The sequence below is a fragment of the Caretta caretta genome, chromosome 1 (assembly GCF_965140235.1).
Source record: "Caretta caretta isolate rCarCar2 chromosome 1, rCarCar1.hap1, whole genome shotgun sequence".
In the NCBI taxonomy this organism is placed as follows: Eukaryota; Metazoa; Chordata; order Testudines; family Cheloniidae; genus Caretta; species Caretta caretta.
Window position 1 is genome coordinate 252,357,522 of NC_134206.1, and position 24,828 is coordinate 252,382,349.

The window sequence follows — 24,828 nt, forward strand, 5'->3', positions numbered from 1 at the left end:
CCCGGATACAAAACCCGCTCTGGGGGGCACGCCCGGACGCCGCTAGAGTGGACCGGTGTTCCGGCGCATGTGCACAGGCAAGGGGAGAACGCGGAAGACACTCGGTCGCCCCAGTGCATCATGGGAGTTGTAGTTCGATGGGGCCCTGGCGGGGCGGCCGTGGCTGTTGTAAGACAGCGCCCAGCGGGGCGGCTCTGACGCTAGGTTGGGCTTCTCAGCCCGTGCTCGGCCAGGGCGTGGCTAGAGGCGCCGGACGGAGGGGAGGCCTCGGATACATGCCCCTCCCAACCCTCTCTGGCCTTCCCCCGGGCCCTCCCTCGCCCTAGCCTGCACATGTTGTGGGTAGCGGGGGATCCGTGAGCCCAGGGGACGCACCGCCACCACTTCCAATTTTATTCCAGTTCCATTTTGTAGCAAAACAAGCCTCCTCCAACACCGCCAGAGTAGCTGTCACAGGGGCGATGACCTAGGGTGACGAAGTGTCCAGTTTTTGGCTGGACCACTGTGATCCTGGTGGCTCTGATCAGCACCGCTGACCGGGCCGTTAAAAGTCCGGTCAGTGGGGCTGCGGCGCTAAGGCAGGCTAACGCCTACCTGTCCTTGCTCTGCGCTGAGCCCTGGAAATGGCCAGCAGGTCCGTCTCCTAGGTGGGGGGGCCACAGGGCTCTGCGCACTGTCCCCATCCCAAGCACCATCTCTGCACTCCCATTGGCTGGGAACCGTGGCCAATGGGAGCTGTGGGGGGGAAGGGGTGTGCCTGCGGCCAAGAGCAGCGCACAGAACCACCTGATGTACCTTCTCCTAGGAGCCGGACCTGCTGGCCACTTCTGGGGCGCAGCATAGGGTCAGGACAGGCAGGAAGCCTGCCTTAGCTCTCCCGCTGTGCTGCTGACCGGGAGCCACTTGAGGTAAGCCCACACCCCAGCCTTCTGCCCCAGCTCTGAGCCTGCACCCTCGCCCTCACCCCCCTCTGCCCCAGCCCAGAGCCCCCTCCCATGCCCTGAACCGCTCTGCTCCAACCCCCAGCCTGGAGCCCCCTCCTGCACTCCAAACCCCTCATCCCCGGCCCCACCCTGGAGCCTGCACCCCCAGTTAGAGTCTTCACCCCCTCCCGCACCCCAACCACCTGCCCCAGCCCAGTGAAAGCGAGTGAGGGTAGGTGAGAATGAGACACTGAGGGAGGGGGAATGTAGTGGGGGGGGCAGGGCCTCGGGGAACGGGAGTGGCAGGGGCATGACTTTGGGGTGGGGCGGGGCTAGGGTGTTCAGTTTTGTGCGATTAGAAAGCTGGCAACGCTATGATAATCACACTTCACAAGGCTTGCATTATTTAATACTTTTATATTCCAAGAGACTTACTTGGTTTCTTCAGCATTTCTCCAGAATCTTGGCACATGCTACAAATGGGCTCAACTGAGACATATACATCAGATAGAGACACAACAGCTCAGTGTTCAATCTTACAAAGCTTAATGCAAAAACAAAAGTAACAGAACTACTAATATGAGAAGCACTCTTTGCGGATGATTGTGCCCTCCTAAGGGAGATCATCAGTGCATTGTAGATTACTTCGCTGAAGCATCAAAATTGTTTGGCCTCACAATCAGCCTGGAGAAAACTGTGGTGTTGCACCAATCATCTTCACTGCTCTGTGCCATATCCCCTCAAATATCCATTAGTGGAATGGATGGATCCAGTGACGGATCTCTTAACAAAGAGATCACAAACAGGATACAGAAAGCTTCTCAGTTATTAGGAAAGCTACGTAACAAAGTCCTGAAATCCCACAACATAACCCTCTCAACAAAAATAAAACTTTATAATGCTTTTGTGCTCACATCTCTCTTCTATGGGTGTGAGATCTGGACACCATACAAATGGTATATCAAACATCTAGAGACCTTCCATATGCGATCTCTGCGTGCCATTATGAGGATCCGCTGGCAGGACAAAATTACGAACCTGGAGGTTCTCCAAAAGTCAAATGCAATAAGCATCAAGGTCATGCTGATAAAAGCCTAACTATGCTGGGTTGGACACGTCATTAGGATGCCTGAATATTAACTCCCCAGGAAAATTTTCTATGGAGAATTGGCACAAGGACATCGGAATCGAAGCTGCCCCAGAAAGCGCAACAAGGACAGCATCAAGAAGAGCACACACTTCGGTGCAATAAAACCAGATGATCTTGAGAAGGCTGCGTTAAATAGATCAGCATGGCGACATACAACACTCCAAGCTCTCCAAACCTTTGAAGAGGACAGAAATAATTGATAGCTGCAAGGGAAAAGTGTCATACTACTGCTATAGCTACCAAGATGCTCACCAAGGACTTTACTCGATCTGCTCACAAGCCTGTGTGTCATGCTTTGGACTTCGGAATCACTCCAGAATCCACAAAAAGAGAGAGCATGAAAATGTCATTGTCAAACTGATGGACTACCCACAAACATTCCAAGAGAGATACTTAGTTTCTTCAGCATTTCTCTGAAATCTTGGACTGATAACAGATATATGACACCTCCATAATCAAGCAAGACCATTCTGATGCTTATTGTTAATTATCTTGACTGAATAATAACTTTTTGAAAACCATAACATTAACTTTAAGAGCATAAACCAAATAAATAAAATCCCATAGTCCTTCACAGAGCAATAACTCCAGCTACGTAAATACCACACAAGTACAAGGGACTGAGTAATTCTGCACAGTAGGCTTTTTTAAGTGAAGTGGGGTGGGGGAAAGGCACCCAGGCCGCTATGCAGCAGTCCATCCCTATTCAGCAAAGCACTTAATCACACTTAATCACATGTAGGCCCATGTTTAAATCCCATTGACCTCAACAGGATACAATCACACTTTTAAGATTAAGTTGCTCAGTTGCTTTGCTGAATAGAAAGGACTTAAGCACATATGTAAATGTTTTGGTGCATTGGGAATAGCGGCAGCATACCTCTATACAAACTCTTTGCGTCTGACCACACCCACAAATTCAGAAGATTGACTTTACTATCTCAGGATTAATGTTTAATGATGCACAGTATAGGACATTCAGGTGAGCTGACCCCACTTCTAGAAATAGTTATAAGACTGTACAGATTTTAAAAATAAAGACTCACCCTTGATAAGTTTTTCTTTATATGAGACTAGTCACCCAGTGTTTATATTTGTCAAATATATTGAGCTACTTTTGTGTTACGTACCCAGTGTGTCTTTCAAAAATGATTATGAATGCTCAAGGGTTTGGCACCTCCAAATGCTGGAAGCTTAAAATTGTAGACTATTGATTAATTTTTTCCCCATAGAACTTCTACAGAAACTGGAGCAAAGAGGGTTGAGGTTAGGTCCTGAAAAGCAGTGACTTTGTAAAGGATTTAGATACCCAGCTGAACATGAGCTCCTAGTGTAACACTGTGGCTAACACAATCCTTTGATATTTGAACAAGGAAGTATTGAGTAGAAGCAGAGAAGAGGCATTATCTCTATGTATGGCATTGGTGAGACCATTACTGGAAAAGTCCATCCAATTTTGGTGTCTGTATAAGGATATTGAAAAGGGTTCAGAAAAGAGCAATAAGAATGATCTAAAGCCTGGAAAACCTGCCTTACAATAAGAGACTTAAGAAGTTCAATCTGTTTAGTTTATCTAAAAGATGGTTAAGCAGTGACTTAATCTTGGTCTACCAGTACCTACATGGGTAAGAGATTTCTGATAGTGGATGGTTTTTTAATCTAGCAAAGTCATACTAAGATCCAATGGAAGCTAAAGATAGACAAATTCAAATGAAATAAGGAACACCACCATTAAACAGTGGTGTTAACTAACCCTTGGAACAATTTACCTAAGAATGCAGTAGCTCTTCCATCACTTGAAGTCTTTAAATGAGGATTGGATGTCTCTTTAAAAGATATGTTCTGTCTTACTGTTTCTCAACTGGTGGGCTATGTCCCCCATAGGGCTCAAGAAAGACACTGAGAGAAATCACAAGGTGCTGCAAATTTTAATGCAATCTAAAGCAAAGAAAATCTCACTCTCCCACTTCTTATGTCCTTTTCCCCTCTAACGTCAAGTATTCTCTGTCAACCTGTTGAAATCTGCACACAAATAAATTATATAGGCTTATTATGGTTATCATTGGTACATTTTTACTCTTACTTTTATAGTAAATGTAAGGAGGTCACAACAATGTTTAACATCAAATAAGGGATTGACACCCTGAAAGGCTTGAGAAACACTGGTCTAGCTCAAGCAGAAGTTATGGGTTTCATGCAGAAATTTTGGGGTGACATTCTATGACCTTTCTTATGCAGGTGGTCAGACTAGATTATCATAATGACCCATTCTGGCCTCAAAAAATCTATGAATTTTTGCTGTTGAATACCTGGTGAAAAATCTTGGAAAAATAAAATTCTCCAGTCCTGATATTTAATTATGTTCATTTTCCAAGCAGTCCTCAGCACTGTCTATATAAGTCTTTGAGGTTACAGAAGTGAACTGTTAACATCTCTCATATTCTGGGAACTGTCCAGCCAAGGAGAAAGTATGTGATGAGCTTGTTTTAATTTTATTTTTTCCAAATAAATTTAAATTTTCAGGGATCAACATTTCATCAGGCTAAACTAGGCCTTTATCTTCCATATCTTTTAGTTGTGGGATAAGCCATTTTTTTCTCTATTCTTGCTTAAATCTTTGATCTGGTCCTGTAATTTCATCACAGTCTATTCCAGTTGTGTAGTGCTGTGGGCACTGATCCAGTTCTTAACTTATGTGCCAGATAGTTGCTTTCTAACTTACTGGATAGATCAAGATTCCCCCTTCCCTATTTTTTGTATCACACCTCGTTTAATCTTCTAAAATAGAAAAATTTATATCTAAAATAGCTGAAATTAGCAGAGATATCACCCATTAGACTTTATACCATCATGGCACAAAGCTGTGTCCTTCATATTTTCTCCTTCAACTTCTACAATGATCTGCTATTCATTTTTCCCCCTCCACTTTTCATATTCACTTCACTAACTCCAGGCCAGAAATTCTGCAGAGACATTCTAAGAAATATTATCTGCCCAGTTTTTACAAACAGGAAGAATCTATAGCTTGTAAAATGAAGTTTAAATCAGGCCCAGTGGGTGATCTCTGAGCCCTCATGTCTTTCCTCAAACTGTGAAAAACATGACCTATACCCTCCCACTAATTTTTATTAGTGCTGCTTCCTCAGTGTATTTGTCCAATATACTATTATAATCTCAGTTTATTAATCCAATTCCTTAATTACACAAGCATATATTCTGTCTGGTCCTGGAAACTTGTGTACTATACATTGTTTAAGATTGCCTGAATATACTAAACTAATTGCTTTGTGGTCACTGACTCCCAGCTTTCCTACCCCCTTTATAGCTATTAGCAAGAGAGAGGGGGAGAGAGAGACAAAAGCAAAGAAAAAACATATCTTTCAGATGAGGTTTGAGAAGATGTGGAGCATCAATAGACTGGAGAAATAGAGGAAGGCTGTTCCAGTTGCAAGGAGCTGAAGGGAATAAAGCTCTTAGAGCATCAGTGGCAAGATAGCATGAAGTGGCAGAGAGAAGGCAGGTGCTAAGTGAAAAGATAGTCTAAGAAAGCAAATAAGAGTTATTTCAGTTTTATTTATTTTGGACCTCAGAATCCCTCTTGCTTTCTTTGAACAGTTACACATCTAGTCTGAGCAATTATCATACATTTTTAGGGCGCCTCTACATTCTCCCTACCTTGGTCCATCCCATGTGAAATAGGAAAGGTCTCTGAGGGAACATAGTATCTGTTGTGGCTGAAAATGTTTGTGTGTTACATAGCAAATCTATGCCTCACATTTTCATTACATAGACATCTGTGGTATATGGAATAGGAATACTGGTAAACTGTGGCCTTAAAAGGCAGTTCTACTCTTATAAAATGACTGTAAAAATGGCATTATGGAGTTTCCATCTATATTGTCTCAATAACTTCCATATCAAGTGTGCTAAGTTTATAAGGAAAAAGTGGTATTCCAAGTAGTAATGATACAAACTCAACTTGTGTTTCTTTCCTCATGCGTCTTCCCCAGTAACAGAGATTTTGCAGGCCAAATTCTGCTTTCAGTTACACCTGTACAATCCAGTTGTGTGCCACCAAGTTTGAAAGTGTGTAATGAGTCCGTGGGCCTGTGCCATAATCCACAACTACCCCCATCCCCAGCAGTGGCTAGGGTTGCCAGGTTTCCGGTTTTCAACTGGAATGACTGGTTGAAAAGTGACCCTGGAAGCTCCGGTCAGCACCGCTGACTGGGCCACTAAAAGTCCGGTTGGCAGCACAGAGAGGCTAAGGCAGGCTCCCTGCCTGCACTGGCCCTGGAAGCTGCCAGCATGTCCAGTTCCTAGGTGCAGGGGTGGCTGCTGCCCCCGCCCTGAGTGCCGGCTCTGCAGCTTCCATTGGCCGGGAACTGTGGCCAATAGGAGGTGCGGGGGCGGTGCCTGTGGGTGTGGGCAGTGCATAGAGCCCCTGGCCCCTCCGCCTAGGAACCGGACATGCCAACCACTTTGGGGAGCTCCCTGATGTACGTGTTGCCCGGCCAGAACCTCACCCCGAACCCCTTCCCACACCTCAACCCCCTTCCCAAGGTCAGAATCTCCTACTACACCCAAACTCCCTCCCTCCTGCACCCCAACCCTCTGCCTCAGCCCTGAGCCCCCTTGTGCACCCCAAACCCCTCATCCTTGGTTCCACCTCAGAGCCTGAACCCCCAGCCAGAGTCCTCACTCCCACACCCCAACCCCTTTCCCCAACTCAGAGCCCCCTCCAGCATCCTGAACCCCTCACTTCTGCCCCCCCCCAGAGCCTGCACCCCCAGCCAGAGCTCTCACCCCCTCCTGCACCCTAGCCCTCTGCCCCAGCCTGGTAAGGGTGAGTGAGGGTGGGGGAGAGCGAGCGACGGATGGAGAGGGGAATGGAGTGAGCAGCACTGCGGGGGGGGCAGGGCAAGGGTGTTCAGTTTTGTGCAATTAGAAAGTTGGCAACGCTAGCAGCAGTGTGAGATTTGTAGTGGTTTAACCTCCCCCAACTTCCATTATGTGCTGCCTATAACCTAGGTATTTCAAGTTGAATGGACATTTGGCAATTTCAACCTTCTTTTTCCTGTGCCTCAGATCCCCAGCTGTTTAATAGGGATAACACCATCTCACTTCAGAAGGGGGTTGTGAAGATATATTGATTAATATTTGTGAAGCAGTCAGAAACTAAAGTGATGAACACTATAGAGCATATTAATAATTTTGTGTTTAGGGCAGGCTTGGGATGGCGTGTGTGTAATAAGGCCTGTGCCCACATATTGAATGTGTATACAAAAAATATTGAATATCTTCCCATTTACTGAATGTGGCAGGGGTCTCATGAAAAAAATAGTATGTGATTGTGTAAATAAAGACTATAACAAAATGCATTTGCACAAGGAAGGCACACTGAGGTTGCACACATAACCTGACTTCTGGCATTTCTGAACTTTTGAGTGCTTTATTTTGCAGACTTAATGTTCTTCTAACAAGGTATTATTTATGTGATCATGTGTATAAACTGTAATGCTAGGTTCATTCAAATTTTAACAGCTGGATTCCGTAATATTTTATCCCCAGTGAAATTTTGAAAGGTGGTAAAAGCCGTATAGCTAATATCCTCACAGATGTCTTCAGAACTTCTGAAATACATCTTCTGTGCTGTTCAGCACCATTGTGTTTGTGCAGAGGCCTTTGACTCAATGCAGAAAAGTACAATATGTTGTTTTCCCTAGTGTTCAAAAAGAAATAGCTCATTCCTTTGTGTGCATGTTTGTTTATGGTAGAGATAGGGAAAGAGTAGAGGTCATTGTTATCATCATTTCTAAGACCTGACAATTCCAAACTTAATGAAGCTCCTATTTGTTTGTTCTTCTTCAAAAAATCCTTAAAGAATGGTTTTAGAGGCTGCTCTTTTCACAGTAGTAGATTGGAAAAATTGGTGGAGCTGCGTTTGGTAGAGATTGACTATTGTGGGGCTCTACTAACCAAAGAGAGTAACATAATCTTGTACAAGATTCTGAAATGGGAATACGTTCTATTTACATTTTGAAAAAATGGCAGGTTTACACTATATTCCTCATTAAACTTAGCTGAATCCTTACTTAGAGCTTCCTGCAATAACCTGTGGCCTTTACTGTACACCACAGCTAAATGTTATCAGAGGGCAAATTCAGAGCTAGGTAGGCAGACACAGCAAAGGATAGGACTTCTCGTACAAATAGAGAAACATACATGGGCTGGGATGGTGTCCCTAGACTCTGTTTGCCAGAAGCTGGAATGCGCAACAAGGAATGGATCACTTGATAATTACCTGTTCTGTTAATTTCCTCTGGGGCACCTGGCATTGGCCACGGTTGGAAGGCAGGATACTGGGCTAGATGGACCTTTGGTCTGACCCAGTATGGCTGTTCTTATGCAAGGTAACTACAAAGTGTTTTGAAAAGGTTCTCAAGCCAAATACATGATACAAGAATAAAAGCATCCCAGGAAATTCAGGTTATCTATTTTTCCTACAAAGGAATAAGGAGGGCAATAAAAATACTTATTTTTATTGTGTCTGCTTGATCTAAAGTAATAGAACTGATTCTTGTACAGGCAATCACATATTACCACTACTGAGGCTACAGAAAGCGTGTCTGTTAGGCACTTGTTATGAAAACACTTGTGCATGAACTTAAGTTTACTCCTGTGACTAGTCCCATTGATTTAATTCCTTCTTGTATGTATTCTTTAAAATATGTCCTGTTCTCTTTTTCTCATTGTTAAGGATATGGCTTGGTCATGGAGGTCACAGATTCCATGATTTTAACAGATCTTTATGACTTCCTGCGATGAGGCTTGGGCTTCAGCTTCCACCCTGCCATGACCATATCCTGATTTTGTACTTTTTTACCATAACTGCTCTGTGAATTTTGTCTAATTTTACTGGGACAAAATCGTATCCATACTCATTGTAAGTGACTTGTCACTAAAATCTTTATAAACTCACAAAATACAAGTTTCAGAGTAACAGCCGTGTTAGTCTGTATTCACAAAAAGAAAAGGAGGACTTGTGGCACCTTAGAGACTAACCAATTTATTTGAGCATAAGCTTTCGTGAGCTACAGCTCACTTCATTGGATGCATACTGTGGAAAGTGTAGAAGATCTTTTTATATACACTCAAAGCATGAAAAAATACCTCCTCCCACCCCACTCTCCTGCTGGTAATAGCTTATCTAAAGTGATCACTCTCCTTACAATGTGTATGATAACCAAGGTGGGCCATTTCCAGCACAAATCCAGGGTTTAACAAGAACGTCTGGGGGGGAGGGGGATAGGAAAAAACAAGGGGAAATAGGTTACCTTGCATAATGACTTAGCCACTCCCAGTCTCTATTCAAGCCTAAGTTAACTGTATCCAATTTGCAAATGAATTCCAATTCAACAGTTTCTCGTTGGAGTCTGGATTTGAAGTTTTTTTTGTTGTAATATCGCAACTTTCATGTCTGTAATCGCGTGACCAGAGAGATTGAAGTGTTCTCCGACTGGTTTATGAATGTTATAATTCTTGACATCTGATTTGTGTCCATTTATTCTTTTACGTAGAGACTGTCCAGTTTGACCAATGTACATGGCAGAGGAGCATTGCTGGCACATGATGGCATATATCACGTTGGTGGATGTGCAGGTGAACGAGCCTCTGATAGTGTGGCTGATGTTATTAGGCCATCCACAGCCTCAGAAACAACTCTGACATCAGTTTGTGTGGGCGGGGGTGGGGTGAGAAAACCTGGATTTGTGCTGGAAATGGCCCAACTTGATTATCATACACATTGTAAGGAGAGTGATCACTTTAGATAAGCTATTACCAGCAGGAGAGTGGGGTGGGAGGAGGTATTTTTTCATGCTTTGTGTGTATATAAAAAGATCTTCTACACTTTCCACAGTATGCATCCTATGAAGTGAGCTGTAGCTCATGAAAGCTTATGCTCAAATAAATTGGTTAGTCTCTAAGGTGCCAAAAATACAAGTTGTAATAGCTTATACAAACTCACAAATAGTAACATAATGTACAGTAATATAGACTTCAGTCTTGGTTTAATTTATAAGCTTCAATGAGATCTACAAAGCAAGCCATGTTTTAAGAAAACTGGGTCAATGGTTAGTCACAGTTTGGTAGGATATGTGCTATGTGTCCCCCTGCCCCCATCTTTAATGGGCCACTTCAACTTTAATGGTCAAGTGTTGACTACTTATGCTAAACAATCTTTTCCACCTTGTATTTAGCTTTGGCACTTTTAAGGCTTTGCTTACACTAGTACTTTTGTTGGCAAAAGTTTTGTTGGTCAGGGCTGTGAAAAAAACCAATACCCTGAACAACTTAAGTTTCACTGACAAAAGTGCTGGTGTTGACAGAGCTACGTCGGCGGGAGAGTATCTCCCACTGACATAGCTACCGCTGCTCATTGGGGGTAGTTTAATTATGCCAGTGGGAGAGCTCTCTTGCCGGCATACAGCAGCTACACAATAGACCTTAAGCTGTGCCATTGTAAGGTTCATAGTGTAGACATAGCCTAAGAACCTTTCCCAGACCTGAAGAAGAGCTCTGTGTAAGCTCAAAAGCTTGTCTCTTTCACCAACTTGCCAAAACCAAAAAGGATTTTACCTCACCCAACTTGCCCGTATTTAACAATCTCTTGGGAGGACCCCTATTTCTTTGCCAAAACCAGCAAATAGGCTTTCAAAAGGGTGAGCCCCACAGAACTCTGACTCAGAGACTGGGCCATCTGGCTTCTTCATTCTTGTTTCTCTCTGTGAGCTCTCAACAGCGAGTCCAACTGAGTTCAGACTCTAGCTGAAACTTTTTTTAACCTCTTCGGGAAGAAATGCAATTGGTAAGTATCTACAGTGACCCAGGGAAGCTTTTTAAAAACAAGGTAGCATTTATTAGTCAACCAGAATGCAGTGTTTGGGACTTCATAGGTTAGCATAGAAAAGCTAAGATTAACAGAGAGTCTATATAGACAGAAACAAATGCCCTATTGTCCTATGCTCTCCTGGAATCCATCTTGGCTCTCTCAGTGTCTGTCTCCTTGTTTGACTTCCTGAGCCCTGTCTCTCTCTCTGGCAGTACCCTTAAAACACAGTTGCTGGACCTCTTCTGTTTTTGTTCCAAGCTGCAGTCCTGGTGTTTCCACAATTCCTCCTTCTGGGGCTGCCAGGTATTAAGAGCTAATGTCCTTCTTGAGGGCACATTCTTGAACAAACATCCTTACCAACTCAGACAGGCTACTGTCTCCCCAGCTCAGTCCCCAGCTTACCAACTCAGTCTCCCCAGCACCCTTATCCCCTGTTCAGGGGAAGCAATTAACGCCTATATAACCAGTGGCTAGCCATACAAAGTCAGTGGGAAAAGTGAGTCACACATATTGATCATAAACATATTACGAAAATTCTCTCCTTCTCCTTTAAGCTGTAAACAGTTAAAATTGAAAAGCCCAGAGTTTGATAAAGTCACAACTTTAGTCTTTTTTGATTCAGCCTAGTCAAACTCTTAGGACTCGTTTATATTAGGGAAATTTGCAGCAATGTAACTACATCAAGGTCATTTTACCAGAGCAAACTCATGCAGATATATTTTGCTCATACAAAATGAGGCTTATTTCAATGCACCATGTCTACATTAAGGGTTTGCACCAGAGGAACTACACTGCCTTATTACACTAGTATGAATGTACCTAATCTAGACAAGCCATAAATCTGAGCCAGGGTTAAATGTGATCAAAAGATGAAGTGTCTCACAGCATCCCCAAAGTCTTGGACCTTTCTAGCTTTTTATCAATCAAAAATTCAAACAACAAATTCTATTTAATGCGTTTTAAAAACATTTTACTTATTTCCTAGATCTCGATGAGAAATTAGTTCTGCTGTTTTTGAGTTCTACATGCACATTTCATTAGCAGATAGAAGCAAGTTGGTGTTGGGTTTGTATTATATGAAACACAAGGATAGTTTATTTTGTTTAAAGTTTAAAAAAAAAATTCCACTCTGAAAAGCCAAACCCTGGAAAATTTAAGTCCCAAAGGAATATGTTTCAAGAAGTCATTTAAAATCCCTGGCTTGCAATTGCTCATAATAGTTTGAACTCTATCATAAATATAGCGTGTGTTAGCAGTGTGTTTTTTGAGGAAGATGTTATCCAGAAGATGCCTAAAAGAACTCTTTTTAACTATCTTAACAATGTACGCTCTGTGGAAGAAGAACGAATCTCCTTTAACAAAGAAATATCTGTAGTTTAATGTTTCCAGGCAGCATTGGGGAAACTAGTAATGATTGAGCTTCCAAAGCTTTAAATACTTAGTCAAACCTTATCTGAACTTCTTTGGTCTGCAAAATTTGACAAGAGATCTTGCAAGAATAGACTTTCTTGTGAGATTTCTAGTACTTCCTGCTGATGGTCAGGCCAAAAATACTGCACAGAAAGCTGTCTCACAGCACTTCTGCTCCCAGCTGGAACCAGGAAGTGTAGAAGAGAATGCAAATGAAATAAACATAGAAGCAGCAGGAAAATTATCCAAATTTTTTCAAACCCTGTTAAAAGGTGTTTTTTATTTTATCTGAACTAGTTCTTCCATCCCTAGGTCAAACTTGAAATATTAATTCCTACTAATAAGTAAAGAATGAATAAACTCCAGTGGAAAGGTATATAACGTGGGACAATGTCCAAGTTTATTCAGTAAATGGTTTGAATTATTGCTTCTTACCATACCCTTTATTGGATGATTATAAACTGATACAAGCTATAGGTCAAAGTAAAGTAAATAACATGTGGACGTAACTGAAGGCAGAACATCGCCCTGTATATACACACACACACAAGAATCACTTCACCCATCAGTGAAGTGCTGTCCAGGTTCAGGACAGCTGTTTTAAAAAGGATTTTTAAGGTGAGCTTGAGAGTTGGTGAGAAGCTACTCTTAGAGGGACTTAAGCCAACTAGAAGTACAAAAGCTGCGTCTACACAGAAAGTTGTGTCTCTACCACCAGGAAAATCAAATATACCATCAGCACGTCTTGTGATTTGCATGCCCTAATGACAGTAATATGGAAAACTAAATTGGCACTGAAATTTTTATATTGCACAAAAATAGAAATTCAACAGCAGAATGAAACATCAGTAATTCAAGTTGTTTGCACAACCTGAGTAAACTGGCAAATACTACTGTAACTTACAATTGTTCATATATATTTTATAAGCTTATACAAAAATGTTACAGTTCCCAAGATACAGTACTCTGTTAATAATCAGCATCGAAATGAAATAGCTATACAACTAAGAAGTAAATTAAACAGAAATAAAAAGCTGATCCAAGGAAATTTCCCAGACATGGTGTCATCTGATTCTCCATAGGGGCAACAATTGTTTTTACTAAGGTGGTCCAATAGACAAGCTGAAAAGGTCAGCAAGTAGATTAATTTTTTTCCCCCTGGAAGTCCTCTAAATCCATGCTTACAAAGGAAACTCTGGCAAAACTACATGTAAGAAATTGATATGTCCTCAACAGATTTTTTTTTTCATAGTTTGAAGCAAATAAAAAACCACTGATATCCCAATGATTTAGCTATGGGTTAATCTGCACTGCTTTGGCAAATAAAAGGTTCCTGGCATATCAGCCCTTCACAGTTAAATACATTCACAAAAGCAAATTTCTAGTGTAATCTTTTTTAAAAGACATAATGAAAAACAAATGTTAGCTGGTTTGAAATTCTTTGGCTATGCCTATTATGTTTTGAAATCCACCAAGTGTTATACTAAGGAAACTTCATAGAATTCTCCACCTATTCTTAATCCTGGACAATTTGACCAAAACATGTTTGAACAAGCTGAGTTTTTAAACACTTTTATTAGTGCAACATTTATTGTAATACTGTAATATCTTCATCTGAGCTATGACTGTGCTAATAAAAACTGAATTAGCAAAAGTGCAACAGTCTGAACTTTGGTAAAGAACAAAAATGATTTTGTTTTGTAGAAAAGTACATGAGAAACACGCTGAACAAATAGTGACTGCTCTTTTTTTTTTTTTTCCCCCAAACAAACACTTTATAGAGGTTAGAAACAGTACTAAGAAAAGCAGACTTGGCAATACACCTCCAAATCCCGGAAAGCAGTTCTGAGATAGTCCTTAAAAGAAATTAAAAAAAAAAAAAATCTTGGCCTTAAACCTTAAATACATAAGCACGCAAAGTAGAATATAATTTCTTCTCCAGTAGTGTGGGATTTGAGCAGCACCAGGAACAACACAATACTTAGGTCTGTGTCAAAATGTAACAACAAATTCTCAAAGCAGATTGGATTGCGTGTGTGAGATATCGCCAACTGCATGTGTAAGTGCAATATAAAAATGCTTATAATATACAGTTGAAATAAAAATGGGATTTCTAGGGCAGCAAGACATTTCTCTGTCTATGCACTTCTCTAGTGCTCATCACTGTTTCAGTGTCTAGGATGCATAGGCTTAGGCAGTTTAAATTTCACCTTAGAGGCACTGTTCTTTGATTGCTAATCTATATGAACTGTTTTTGGCAGATGCTACCCATTTGTCCTTGCTTCTCTTCTGACCTATGGAGGGCGTAGATCTTCGGGGCCCCTTTCCTGAACTTGCAGAAAAATGGTATGTCTTGGAGATGAAAAATGCCTATATCCGCTTCCATATGTTCAATAAGAGGAAATACACACATGGAACAGATTTTTGGTTTGCTTCCCATGCTAGAGATAGAGACTTGCTGTAGTTGCGAGGTAAAAACATGCTGCAGTATCTCAAAGCAAGAAAGTTGTAGCTCAACAAATACCCCCTAGGCACACACCCCTGACAATATTATTCCATTTGCTGAAATGTGTCCACCAATATCAGGAGAAACTTAGTCCCTGCTTATGATTGACTGGTTTGACAGCCTCTGAAGCTGCAAACACCCGGAAGATCCTAGTAAGGATCTGTGGACCTGCCTCTGCCAAAGAACACTTGCCTTGCAGTTCTGTCCTCTAAAACATTGGACAACACTTACACTCTTCCCCTACTAAACTTATGGGGCAGAGCCTCAGCTGTTGTAAATTGTCATAACTCCACCAAAGTCAATGGAGCTCTGACAATTTACACCAGCTGCGGCTCTGTCAGTTAGCATATTTGTTGATTAGATACCTGTCTCCTAAATGTTCACATACTCTACTCAATGTTTTGCCTAGCATAGACAGATAGTTAGTGAAAAGAAAGATAATTAACAGAAAATGGCAAATCTATTTTATGGTAGCATCCAGAGTATCAATCAGCATCAGGGCCCACTGACATGGTCCCTGCCCAAAATACCTTAGAATCTAACCAGGCAGTGACACATGAAGGGTGATGTGGGAAAGAGGGATACAATCAAATACACATAATTTTTAAACAGGTACATTTACTTCTCTCTCATTATACATAAAATGGAGACACATAACTCCATCTGTCCCTCAAACCTAGCCATCACTAAAACCAGCTTATTTCTCATCAGTATTGTGGCAGAGGTAGGTCTTTCAGAAGCATTTAGAGGGAAAACAAGGGTGGTGGCTTTCTGGATCATGGCCGTTGGATACAACTTCCAATTGCCTGATTTACAGCACATCATCATCAAAGATTTTTTGTCAGTTAATTTAAAGCTCAGGAGTGCAGCTCATCTAGATCTTAAATCCCTAAATTACTGGAAACCATGTCAGGAAGGTCTCGCTCCTATGGAGTTATGCATGTGAGTACCAAATGGGAGTATTCATGCACATAACTCTTTGCAGGAATGGGTCCTAATTCTGCACACAGCTAGTGTATGTATCCAAGAGTTCCTATCATTGTTACTCTGATCCCCAATCCCCATCCTTTCCACTCCAATTATTTGTTGCATCTTATCTTTAATTAGTCAATTGTTCAAGGCAGAGATGGTTTTTAAATGGTGAGTTCCTACAGGGCCCAGACATAGTGGGGCCCTGATCCTAATAGGACACCACTGTTATACCAGAATAGTTATCTATATTTAGTTCTATCAGATATTCTCACACCAACTCTATTTACCCTGTCTTTGTGGTATCCAACTGTTGTCACTAATAATTTCCTTGCTTTCCACACAAGGATCTCAGATATCCTTTCAATAATTATCCCTTTCATCGGAAGCCTAGCAAAATGAGCTGTTTTTAATATTTCAGCATTTTAAACTCCTCCAATTTCTATATTGACAAGTTGCTTTAATTTGTGTTTTGGAATTGTTCACATCCAAAGCTTTGTAGGAGGAAGCTTTGTGATAACATCAGCTTTTGTTTCTTTAGTAAGGATAACTGGAACTCAAGCTGCAGCAGATGGTAACCCTATGAGAGAAAGTTAAAGGTCTTCCAAATAATTTAGAATAGTCTAATTTTAAGACTGTTCATGGTGGCAAGGAAAATTAACAGCTGTATAAATGAGCGTTTCCAATCTAAGATGCACAATACTTAAGTTATTATAGTTTTTTTTTGTGGAAAGGAGTCAAGCAAGTAACATAATCAGAATTTAATGCATCACAAAATGGCGATGACACACTGACATGACTTTTCTGTTTAGAAGAGGGCAATTTTAAACTTAATTGGAATCACATGACAATTCATATGGTTAAAATGACTGTCTGGTTTGTAGCCATATCAACTGAATTTGTAAGAAACACTTCCCTTTTATTAATAATTAAAATGATCCAATGCTTAAAACAATGTGACATAGTAGGCTCTAAACAGTTTGTTTGCTTGTAACGGCTTGTGGGGAATAAACAAGCATGCAGTATTTTCCCAACAATTGGCATCTAAACAATTTTAATATTAGTTTATCCCCAAATATAATTGTGGTGGTAATTTTTTTTATAAGCCATACCTAGAACCAGGGGGACCAACAGTCACACCATGCTTCCAGGGACCTGACATATAGAAAAACTGGAGGAAAGTGGATTAGATTGAGGCCTTATAATTAGGGCTCAGCTGTTAGGCAAAGGACCTTTTGTCTCCTTAGGTGGAGCTGTAATGTTGTAATGCCTTAACTGTCCCTATTATAGACTGGAAGAAGAGTGCTGTATAACAACAAGAAATCCATTATGGTAAACTACATGTCAGTTTTTACTATGTCAGGCCTCATAAGAATTGTTTAAACTAACTCTGAAAAGCAAAGCAAGTGTGTCTATTATCTACAAATATAAAGTGTCAAGCATTTCTAATTGAATAGTGGTCAGAAAAACTGTTCATTTCCTCGCATGCATTAATACAATGAAAATAAGTCAATTTTCCAGATTCCTCATAGGCATAGCTGTGGGGAAATAGCTTTGATTTTGCTGTAAAAAGTGAGAAATGATTACTCTTTGACCAGGCTGGATTTAGATGCAGGCGACGGCCTAGGGTGCAGGCCTTGGTGGAGGCCGGGTTTTTGTTGTTAGCAACAAAAGGGAAAATAGAATATTTGAAGTAAAATGTTTCAGGTATTCCATATGTAGATTCATTTTTCACTAGCCTCCTAGAATGTTCTGGACCTTTGTAGAATCTCATGGAACCTTCCAGACTTTCTGAGAACATTTTCCTCAAACCCTCCTAGAATGCTATCAGCTATGCCCTCGTGGGTATATAAGGGGCGAGGCATTGCTAGTCAGTCAGTGAGATATAAGAACGAACTGAAGCGAAGCGAGAGCCCAGCTGAGATATTGTGAACCTTGTTTTATTGTGTAATTGTGAAAGTGTACTTGTGTTTTAAGACTTGATGAGTGTTAGTAGTGACTAATAAAGGACATATTTAATGAGACACCAGAGATATCTATCGAACCCTGATCTACGCAACAATATAAACAAATACTGTTACTTCTTTTGCCATGCTTAACATGTAATGTCTGATGACTTTCTAAGCTTTTGCTCTCCCTAATACTCTCTGTTTTCAATACAAATGCCATAAAAAATAAGATATTCAAAAGTTTAACAAATGGAAGGGGAGAAGCTGAAGATGCTTCTTGCCTGGGGTGCCATTTGGTCTAGGGTGAGCCCTGTTCTTTGAATATAATTATGATTATCCATTTCAGTATTATTCATCCCAAGTACTGTATATCTAGCAAATGTGCTCACCACAGTAACTTGATAAAACTAAGGACATTTCCTGACAACCGATAAAATTGTTTCTTTTTAGAATATTGTTGTTCGTGAAAGCTAAAGATAAACACTGGCTAGAGCCAGGCATGTTGCTTGCAGGTGCAATACAGATAACTTTAAAGAGCTGTGCTAATGCTGCTCATATTGACAAACAATATACAAATTCCTCTAGCAATAAGTCTCTCCTGGCTGAGATAGTCAATTAAATGGTCTAAAGCAGTGTTTTTCAATCTGTGGGTCGCAACCCAGTACTGGGTCACTGCATGTAAGGAGCTGTGTCACCTTGCTCTGCTCAGCACCGCCAATCAGAACATTAAAAGTCCCACTGTGATGTGACGGGTCTGGTCACAGAAACTCCCTCAAGACTGTCACTAGATATGCTGGGATACCACTGAGAACAAACCCCCCTGCCAGAGGCGGCTTCCCTCCACTCCCATCTTGCTGAGCTAGACACTCCAGTTGGCTACAGCACAAACCAAGAGGTTGGGCCACGCCCCCTGTAGTTCTACTGAAGCTAAGATTCCCTTAGCCCAGGGGCTTCTCTGTTAACAGGGACTTTCCCAGCAACCACTATTCAATCTTTCTGGGAGCCTAAACCCCAAATGAATCTGTTTTACTCTGTATAAAGCTTATACAGGGTAAACTCATAAATTGTCCACCGTGTATAACACTGATAGAGAGATATGCACAGCTGTTTGCTCCCCCAAGTATTCATTACTTACTCTGGGTTAATTAATAAGCAAAAGTGATTTTATTAAGTATAAAAAGTAGGATTTAAGTGGTTCCAACTAATAACTGAAAGAACAAAGTAAGTTACCAAGCAAAATCAAACAAAAACATGCAATTCTAAGCCTAATACATTAAGAAACTGAATACAGGTAAATCTCACCCTCTGAGATTTTCCAATAAGCTTCTTTCACAGACTGGACTCCTTCCTTGTCTGGGCCCTTTTCAGACCAACGTTATAGTTTATGGCCTGGGTCTAGCAATTACTCACACCCCCTAGTTACTGTCCTTTGTTTCAGTTTCTTTCAGGCATCTCTTTGGGGTGGAGAGGCCATCTCTTGAGCCAGCTGAAGACAAAATAGAGGAGCTTCCAGGGCCTTTTATATTCTCTCTCTCTTGTGGGCGGAAACCCCTTTGTTCTTCTGTGCAAAATCACAGCAACAAGATGGAATTTGTAGCCACCTGGTTAAATCACATGTCCATGAATGATTCAGCTTTTTGCAGGCAGATGCCATTGTTTACATGTTAGTTTGAATGTTCCCAGGAAAGCTCAGATGTGGACCGGCGTCTCCCAAAGTCCATTGTCAGTTAAGTGTTTCTTGATTGGGCACTTACTCAGCATAGTTCTTTCTCAAGAAGTTGACTAAATGCTTCACCGATGCTACTTAGAATCAAACACATTGAGATACAAGTACAGAGCCAATATTCGTAACTTCAAATACAAAAATGATACACACATACAGACAGCACAATCATAAACAGCAAATTACAACTTTTCCATAGACACCTTACTTGACTTCCTTTGTACAAGATTTGGTGCAACAATGATCTACACAGTCATAGCTCATCAATAACGTTACAGGCGGTGCTGCCCATCTAAGACACGCTAGTGCCTACTTGTTTCCACACCGTGCTGCAACCTGGAAGTGGCCAGCAGCGGTCTAGCTTCTAGGCAGGGGGGCCACGGGGCTCCAAGCACTGCCCCTGCCCCGAGCATTGGCTCCGCACTCCCATTGACTGGGAACCGGCCAAAGGAAACTGGGGAAGAAGGGGCACGGTGACTGCGGGTGAGTCACGCACCTCCACCAAGGAGCCAGACCTGCTGCTGGCCGATTCCATGGCACAGCGCAGTCTGCGGTGCACCCTGGTTATGCTGCTGAGCCGCCAGAGGTAAGTCCGTGCCTGTACTCCTGCCCTAGCCCTGAGGCCCCCCAAACCCAGAGCCCCTCCTGCATCCCAGCCCCCTCAGCTGCAGCCCAGAACCCTGATCCTCTCCCACATCCCAACCCCCTGCCTCAGCCCTGAGCCTCCCCCAAACCAGGAACCCCTTCCTGCATCCCAAACCCCTCATCCCTGGCCCCACCCCAGAGCCTGCACCCCCAGCCCAGAACCTTGACTCCCTCCTGCATCCCAACCCTCTGCCCCAGCCCAGAGCCCCCTCCCACACCCGTCATCCCTAGCTCCGTTGGGTTGCGGGCATCAACAATTTTCTTCAACTGGGTCCCCAGAAAAAAAGTTTGAAAACCACTGGTCTAAAGAAGGTTGTTTAAAAAATATCTCATCAACAAATATTGTGAAAAAAGATACTTATGTTTTATTATGAAAGTCACACCACTATCTCAAACATAGTATTTGCTTTAACAAATCTTGTTATAATTGTCATCTAAAAACAAGCAAAAGGGATTCAACTTGAGATTCATGTGTTTTGGTTATTTTATTCGTGTTCCAATAAATATTAATATACAAGAATGAAGAAATCTATTCACTTTTTACTACAAAAAGGGACAATATTTGAGAATTTAATAATCAGAGCAGACATTTATTTTACATTTCTGTCACCCAAAAGAAAAGTTTATGATCTCCACCAACTGCACATAATGGAAGAGTCCTATGCCAGGTCAAACCGGATCCCACAGCTGCAGAGCCAATAAGAATGGGCTACAAAAAAATAAAAATAAAAAAGGACATTTTTTTCCAACATATCTTACAGATATTTACTAAACCAGAGCTAAATATGCAACCACAAGTTCAATAGGCAACTAAAATGTGAGACTTTTGCAAAAAAACACCACCACACCATTCCTTTAAAAAAAAAAAAAAGAAAAGAAAAGAAAAAAAAGAAAGGAGAGTATTTAAATTAAAAATCTCACTGCCTACTGTCTTTTTCTGTCAGCTATTGTACCCATATTTTTAAAATACAATACTGCAAAATGTTCTACAAGTGATAGAATTGAATCTTTGCAGAGTTTCTACAAAGGCTGTCTCCACACCCCAGATGATTTTAGTAAAATCTGTTATTCAAGGTTACAATTAGTATGTTTGGAAATAGTACGCTTTTTGTGCCCAAGACAATGAAAATCTGCCTAATATAAAACCTCCTTTCCTCTGTGCTATTAGAGAATTGGAATATATCTGAATTACAAAATACTGTAGGATTTCTTATAGATTTAGTTTTTATTTGCATTCTGCAAGGTACAACTCAGAAGTGGTATGATTCAAGTTGCCTTAATAAAGCAGATACAATTAATATTTTCTAAGATTCTGAACACTCTTAATGCTTGCATGTGAAAACACAGAGACGAATGATGGAAAGAACAAAGATCAACAGATTCTCATTCCTTTTGCAATTGTACAAAGAACGGTATGTGGCATATGCCCACTTGATTTGACTGATGATCCTTGCTTAGTGCTTCAAAGGCACAACTTATTCTTCTCCTACATCCTTTCCAATATTATACCCTGGGATAGTATTTCTCCAGCCTCAACTTGGTAATCAGTTCAAACATATAGATGTGACAAAAAGCCACCACAGTTAATCATCTGATTGCATTTATTAACTATGATTGTCCAATTTATTCTTGAGTCTTTAATATCACTAATGATGATTCTGTCAGTATTACTTGGAGTGGAGAATTCCATGGTGATTAAAAGACAAAAAAGACAGTCCCTCCTTGTATCTTGCATACACTTTATTTGTACATATTTCCAGAACACCAAGAATTGTAAATAAGCTTATTTTAAACATAGTAAGTATCAGAACCCCCTGATTTAGCCTTATTATAACTAAAAAAAAAGCAGAAAAAAGTGCTAAACCCAGAGTTGACAGTATTCTAAGATTTTTGTCTGGTAACTTTTGGCCTCAGAAAAAGACGACGTAGTAACAGTTTCTACATGATCTTAATGAACTTTTAAAGGTATAGCTGTTTATACATGGATTTAAAGAAAATGGATTGATCCAACCCAAAACATAGAATTGTATAATTTTACCTGAGGGTGTCCTAAATGATGAACTAGAAGCTGGCAAGTCATCTTTCCTGGATAGCCAGTGGTTGCAAACAAGTTTTCATTCACTCTGGACCACCTATGAATAAATCCAAGGTGCTTTTAAATACATGTGTTACAGCATCATGAGCATGCGCAAATCTGATTTTTTTGTCTGCAGTTAAATATTGCGTAAAGCCATCCTAAATTCTGCTGAAACCTGTGAAATACATGCACAAAGATATTTGTATTTAAGACACGCCCCATTCAGTCCTATCTACATTAATTCAAAATGAATTAATGAATGTTATACGTTAAGGACCCTATCCTGCCATGTCCCAATCACTCTCAACTCCCACTGAGATTAGAATCTTGCAGGATGGAGCTATCTAAAAGCTAACCGTCTATTGATGGAAAGAAGACATGAACACTGGAAGGAATTGGGAGCCCAATCCCACATACAGGCCGACCCCTGCACTTGTGTAGAGCCCCACGGATCAGCAACATACAAATTGTTACGTTCTTTCACTTTGTAACATTGCTGTACTACAAGATGCAGCACACTGTAGGCATTACTGAAAACAATAAATAACCCTGCTAAAATGAGGTTTTTAAAATTAAACAGGCTACTAAGAATTTTTCTTCAAATCAATTTACTATAAACCTCCTCCCCCAAACTATACCTGAATAATCTGGCTCGATCCACATGGACAGGTCTCTTATCTTGTGGATAACTATAAAAAGACATTTTGATTAAACATCCATTCCACAAACTATAGGAAATGATACACTTCACTTCATATCACAAGGACAGAAAGTACAGATAATTTAAAAGAGTAGCAGGTTCAAGTTGTGGGGTGGGAAAACATCTACTGACAGATAAAAATTCTTTTGACAACAAGCCATCTCTCATTGTTTTCCACGTGTGAGTTTTGACAGGTTAAAGTAGTATAGCTGGATGAGAGGGAGGGGGAAAAAGATGAAAGCTGCAACAGCTCTTAAAAATGAGTTTTTAGTTTTTAACAATTTTCTTCAGGCCTTACCGAATTTGTCTTGTGGATGTCTTGTCACAGAAACAAAAAGATTTTCCTAGTTCTGTATTCAAGACATATTTGTGCCTATACCCTTGAACAGTGCTACTCAAAGTGGTGGTCCGTGGACCGGAGCCATCGGCTGCTGGTCTGCGTGCATGTTGGGAAAAAAAATTGCCGGTCCCCCACATCAGAGAGCTTGAGAAGCACTGCCTTAGAAGAGGCCTCAATATGATTAATATACAAAAACACATGCTGTGAAGTAGTTTGGGTTGCTACATGTACATCATGCTGGATATAAAACTAGAGAAGCAAGGAAGTGAAAAGTTCAGCCACCTAAGAATACACCTCCCCTGTCCCTCCACACACAAGCACACCCCATTACCACAATTACCATGAGCAACAGACGATGCACTCCAACCTTAATTCTGCCCCACTGTCACCATTTCTGCACGCTCCCCTTTAATCAGATTATTTCCCTCCCCCACCATACATAGAGATGGTTTCATAGAGTAGTTGGTCTTGTTGGTCGAGGGCAGTTTGATAAAACGGGGAGTGCAAAGCTGTAATTATGCCCTGTAGTGACACTATGTGGTGAAGAAAATCTAATGTGTCTTTAAAAAAAAAAAAATCAATTGAATCTAAGGAGACCATACAAACTAAAATGGGAGCTCTTAACCACTTTCAAGTTCTTTGTTTAAAAGCTGAGCCTCTGGGGAGACTGAGAATCTGAAGAAAATAAGACTGTAACATGGTACCCAGGAGAATGGGCGGGAGGTCGAGAACCCAAGGCCTACCAACTTGTGTGAAGCAAATGTTATATTTATGCAAGACAATATGTGCTTAGGCATTTGTTGATTTAACCCTTTTCTCTCTGCTTGTCATATTCTATAGATTAATAAATAATATTTTGTTTGAAGGAGCTGTTCTCTGTCACTCTGTTTACAAGCTGGTTACAGCTCCTGGAGAGAAGTTGATAGCAGGGGCCAAAGCCAGTTGATTCTGGTGAGATAATGTAATGGATGAACAAGACCAGTGATCCAATCTAAAAGTGGGGCAAGTTGTGGCATTTTACTCTAAAAGTGTAGGTGTAGGCCTATCACTTGAAAGAGGTGCCGCTGGAAAGGTCAAAGGCACAGCACACTCCTGAACCATAACAATTTGGGCCCAGATTCTGCAAAGACGAATTCATATGTTTAACTTCGTGATCTGTAAGTAGTCCCGTTTAACTGATCAGGGCCTTACTTGCACAAGTAGTCTCACTGAAGTCAATGAATATGCTTACCGAAGTAAACGCTCACCATCCTGAATGAGGATGGCATGATTTGGCCCGTAAAGTTCAATTTTCAAATAAAAGTTCAAAAGGAATTGTCATCTTCTAAATCTTAAACATACGTTTACCATTTATTCTCTATTTTCAGAATTTTAATTGTGTAAAAGAACTTTGCTTTTGGTACAATCAGAGGTTGCTACAGTCCTAACACTTATAGTAAAATATATGTTTAAAAAATAGTGTAACATGTGAATGGACTGGATGGCAGGGGAGGGGAGGCTTATATCATTCTTGAGATCAGACAGGCTCAGTTAGGTCACACCC

General features: G+C 41.0%; 1 protein-coding gene and 1 long non-coding RNA gene across 4 annotated transcripts in view; one reads left to right on the forward strand and one right to left on the reverse strand.

Annotated features, from left to right (window-relative positions):
- Positions 1–12: 12 nt before the first annotated feature.
- On the forward strand, positions 13–24,150 carry LOC125627411 (uncharacterized). Of its 2 annotated transcripts, XR_007354003.2 has the most exons (4): positions 13–908; positions 9,654–9,735; positions 14,638–14,722; positions 19,239–24,150. It is a non-coding gene; the product is annotated as an uncharacterized LOC125627411 (long non-coding RNA). The 2 variants fall into 2 exon arrangements; XR_007354009.2 differs by lacking the exon at positions 9,654–9,735 and having other exon boundaries at positions 18–908.
- Positions 20,509–24,828, reverse strand: part of NUP37 (nucleoporin 37) — a 30,641-nt gene continuing 26,321 nt past the window's right edge. For both annotated transcript variants that reach the window (XM_048831382.2, XM_048831401.2), the window contains exons 8-10: positions 22,884–22,934; positions 22,207–22,300; positions 20,509–20,877 (exon numbers count right to left, since the gene is read on the reverse strand). In XM_048831382.2, the coding sequence (XP_048687339.1) occupies positions 20,764–20,877; positions 22,207–22,300; positions 22,884–22,934 (259 nt within the window). In that variant the 3' untranslated portion in view covers positions 20,509–20,763. The remainder of the gene's footprint in view (positions 20,878–22,206; positions 22,301–22,883; positions 22,935–24,828) is intronic.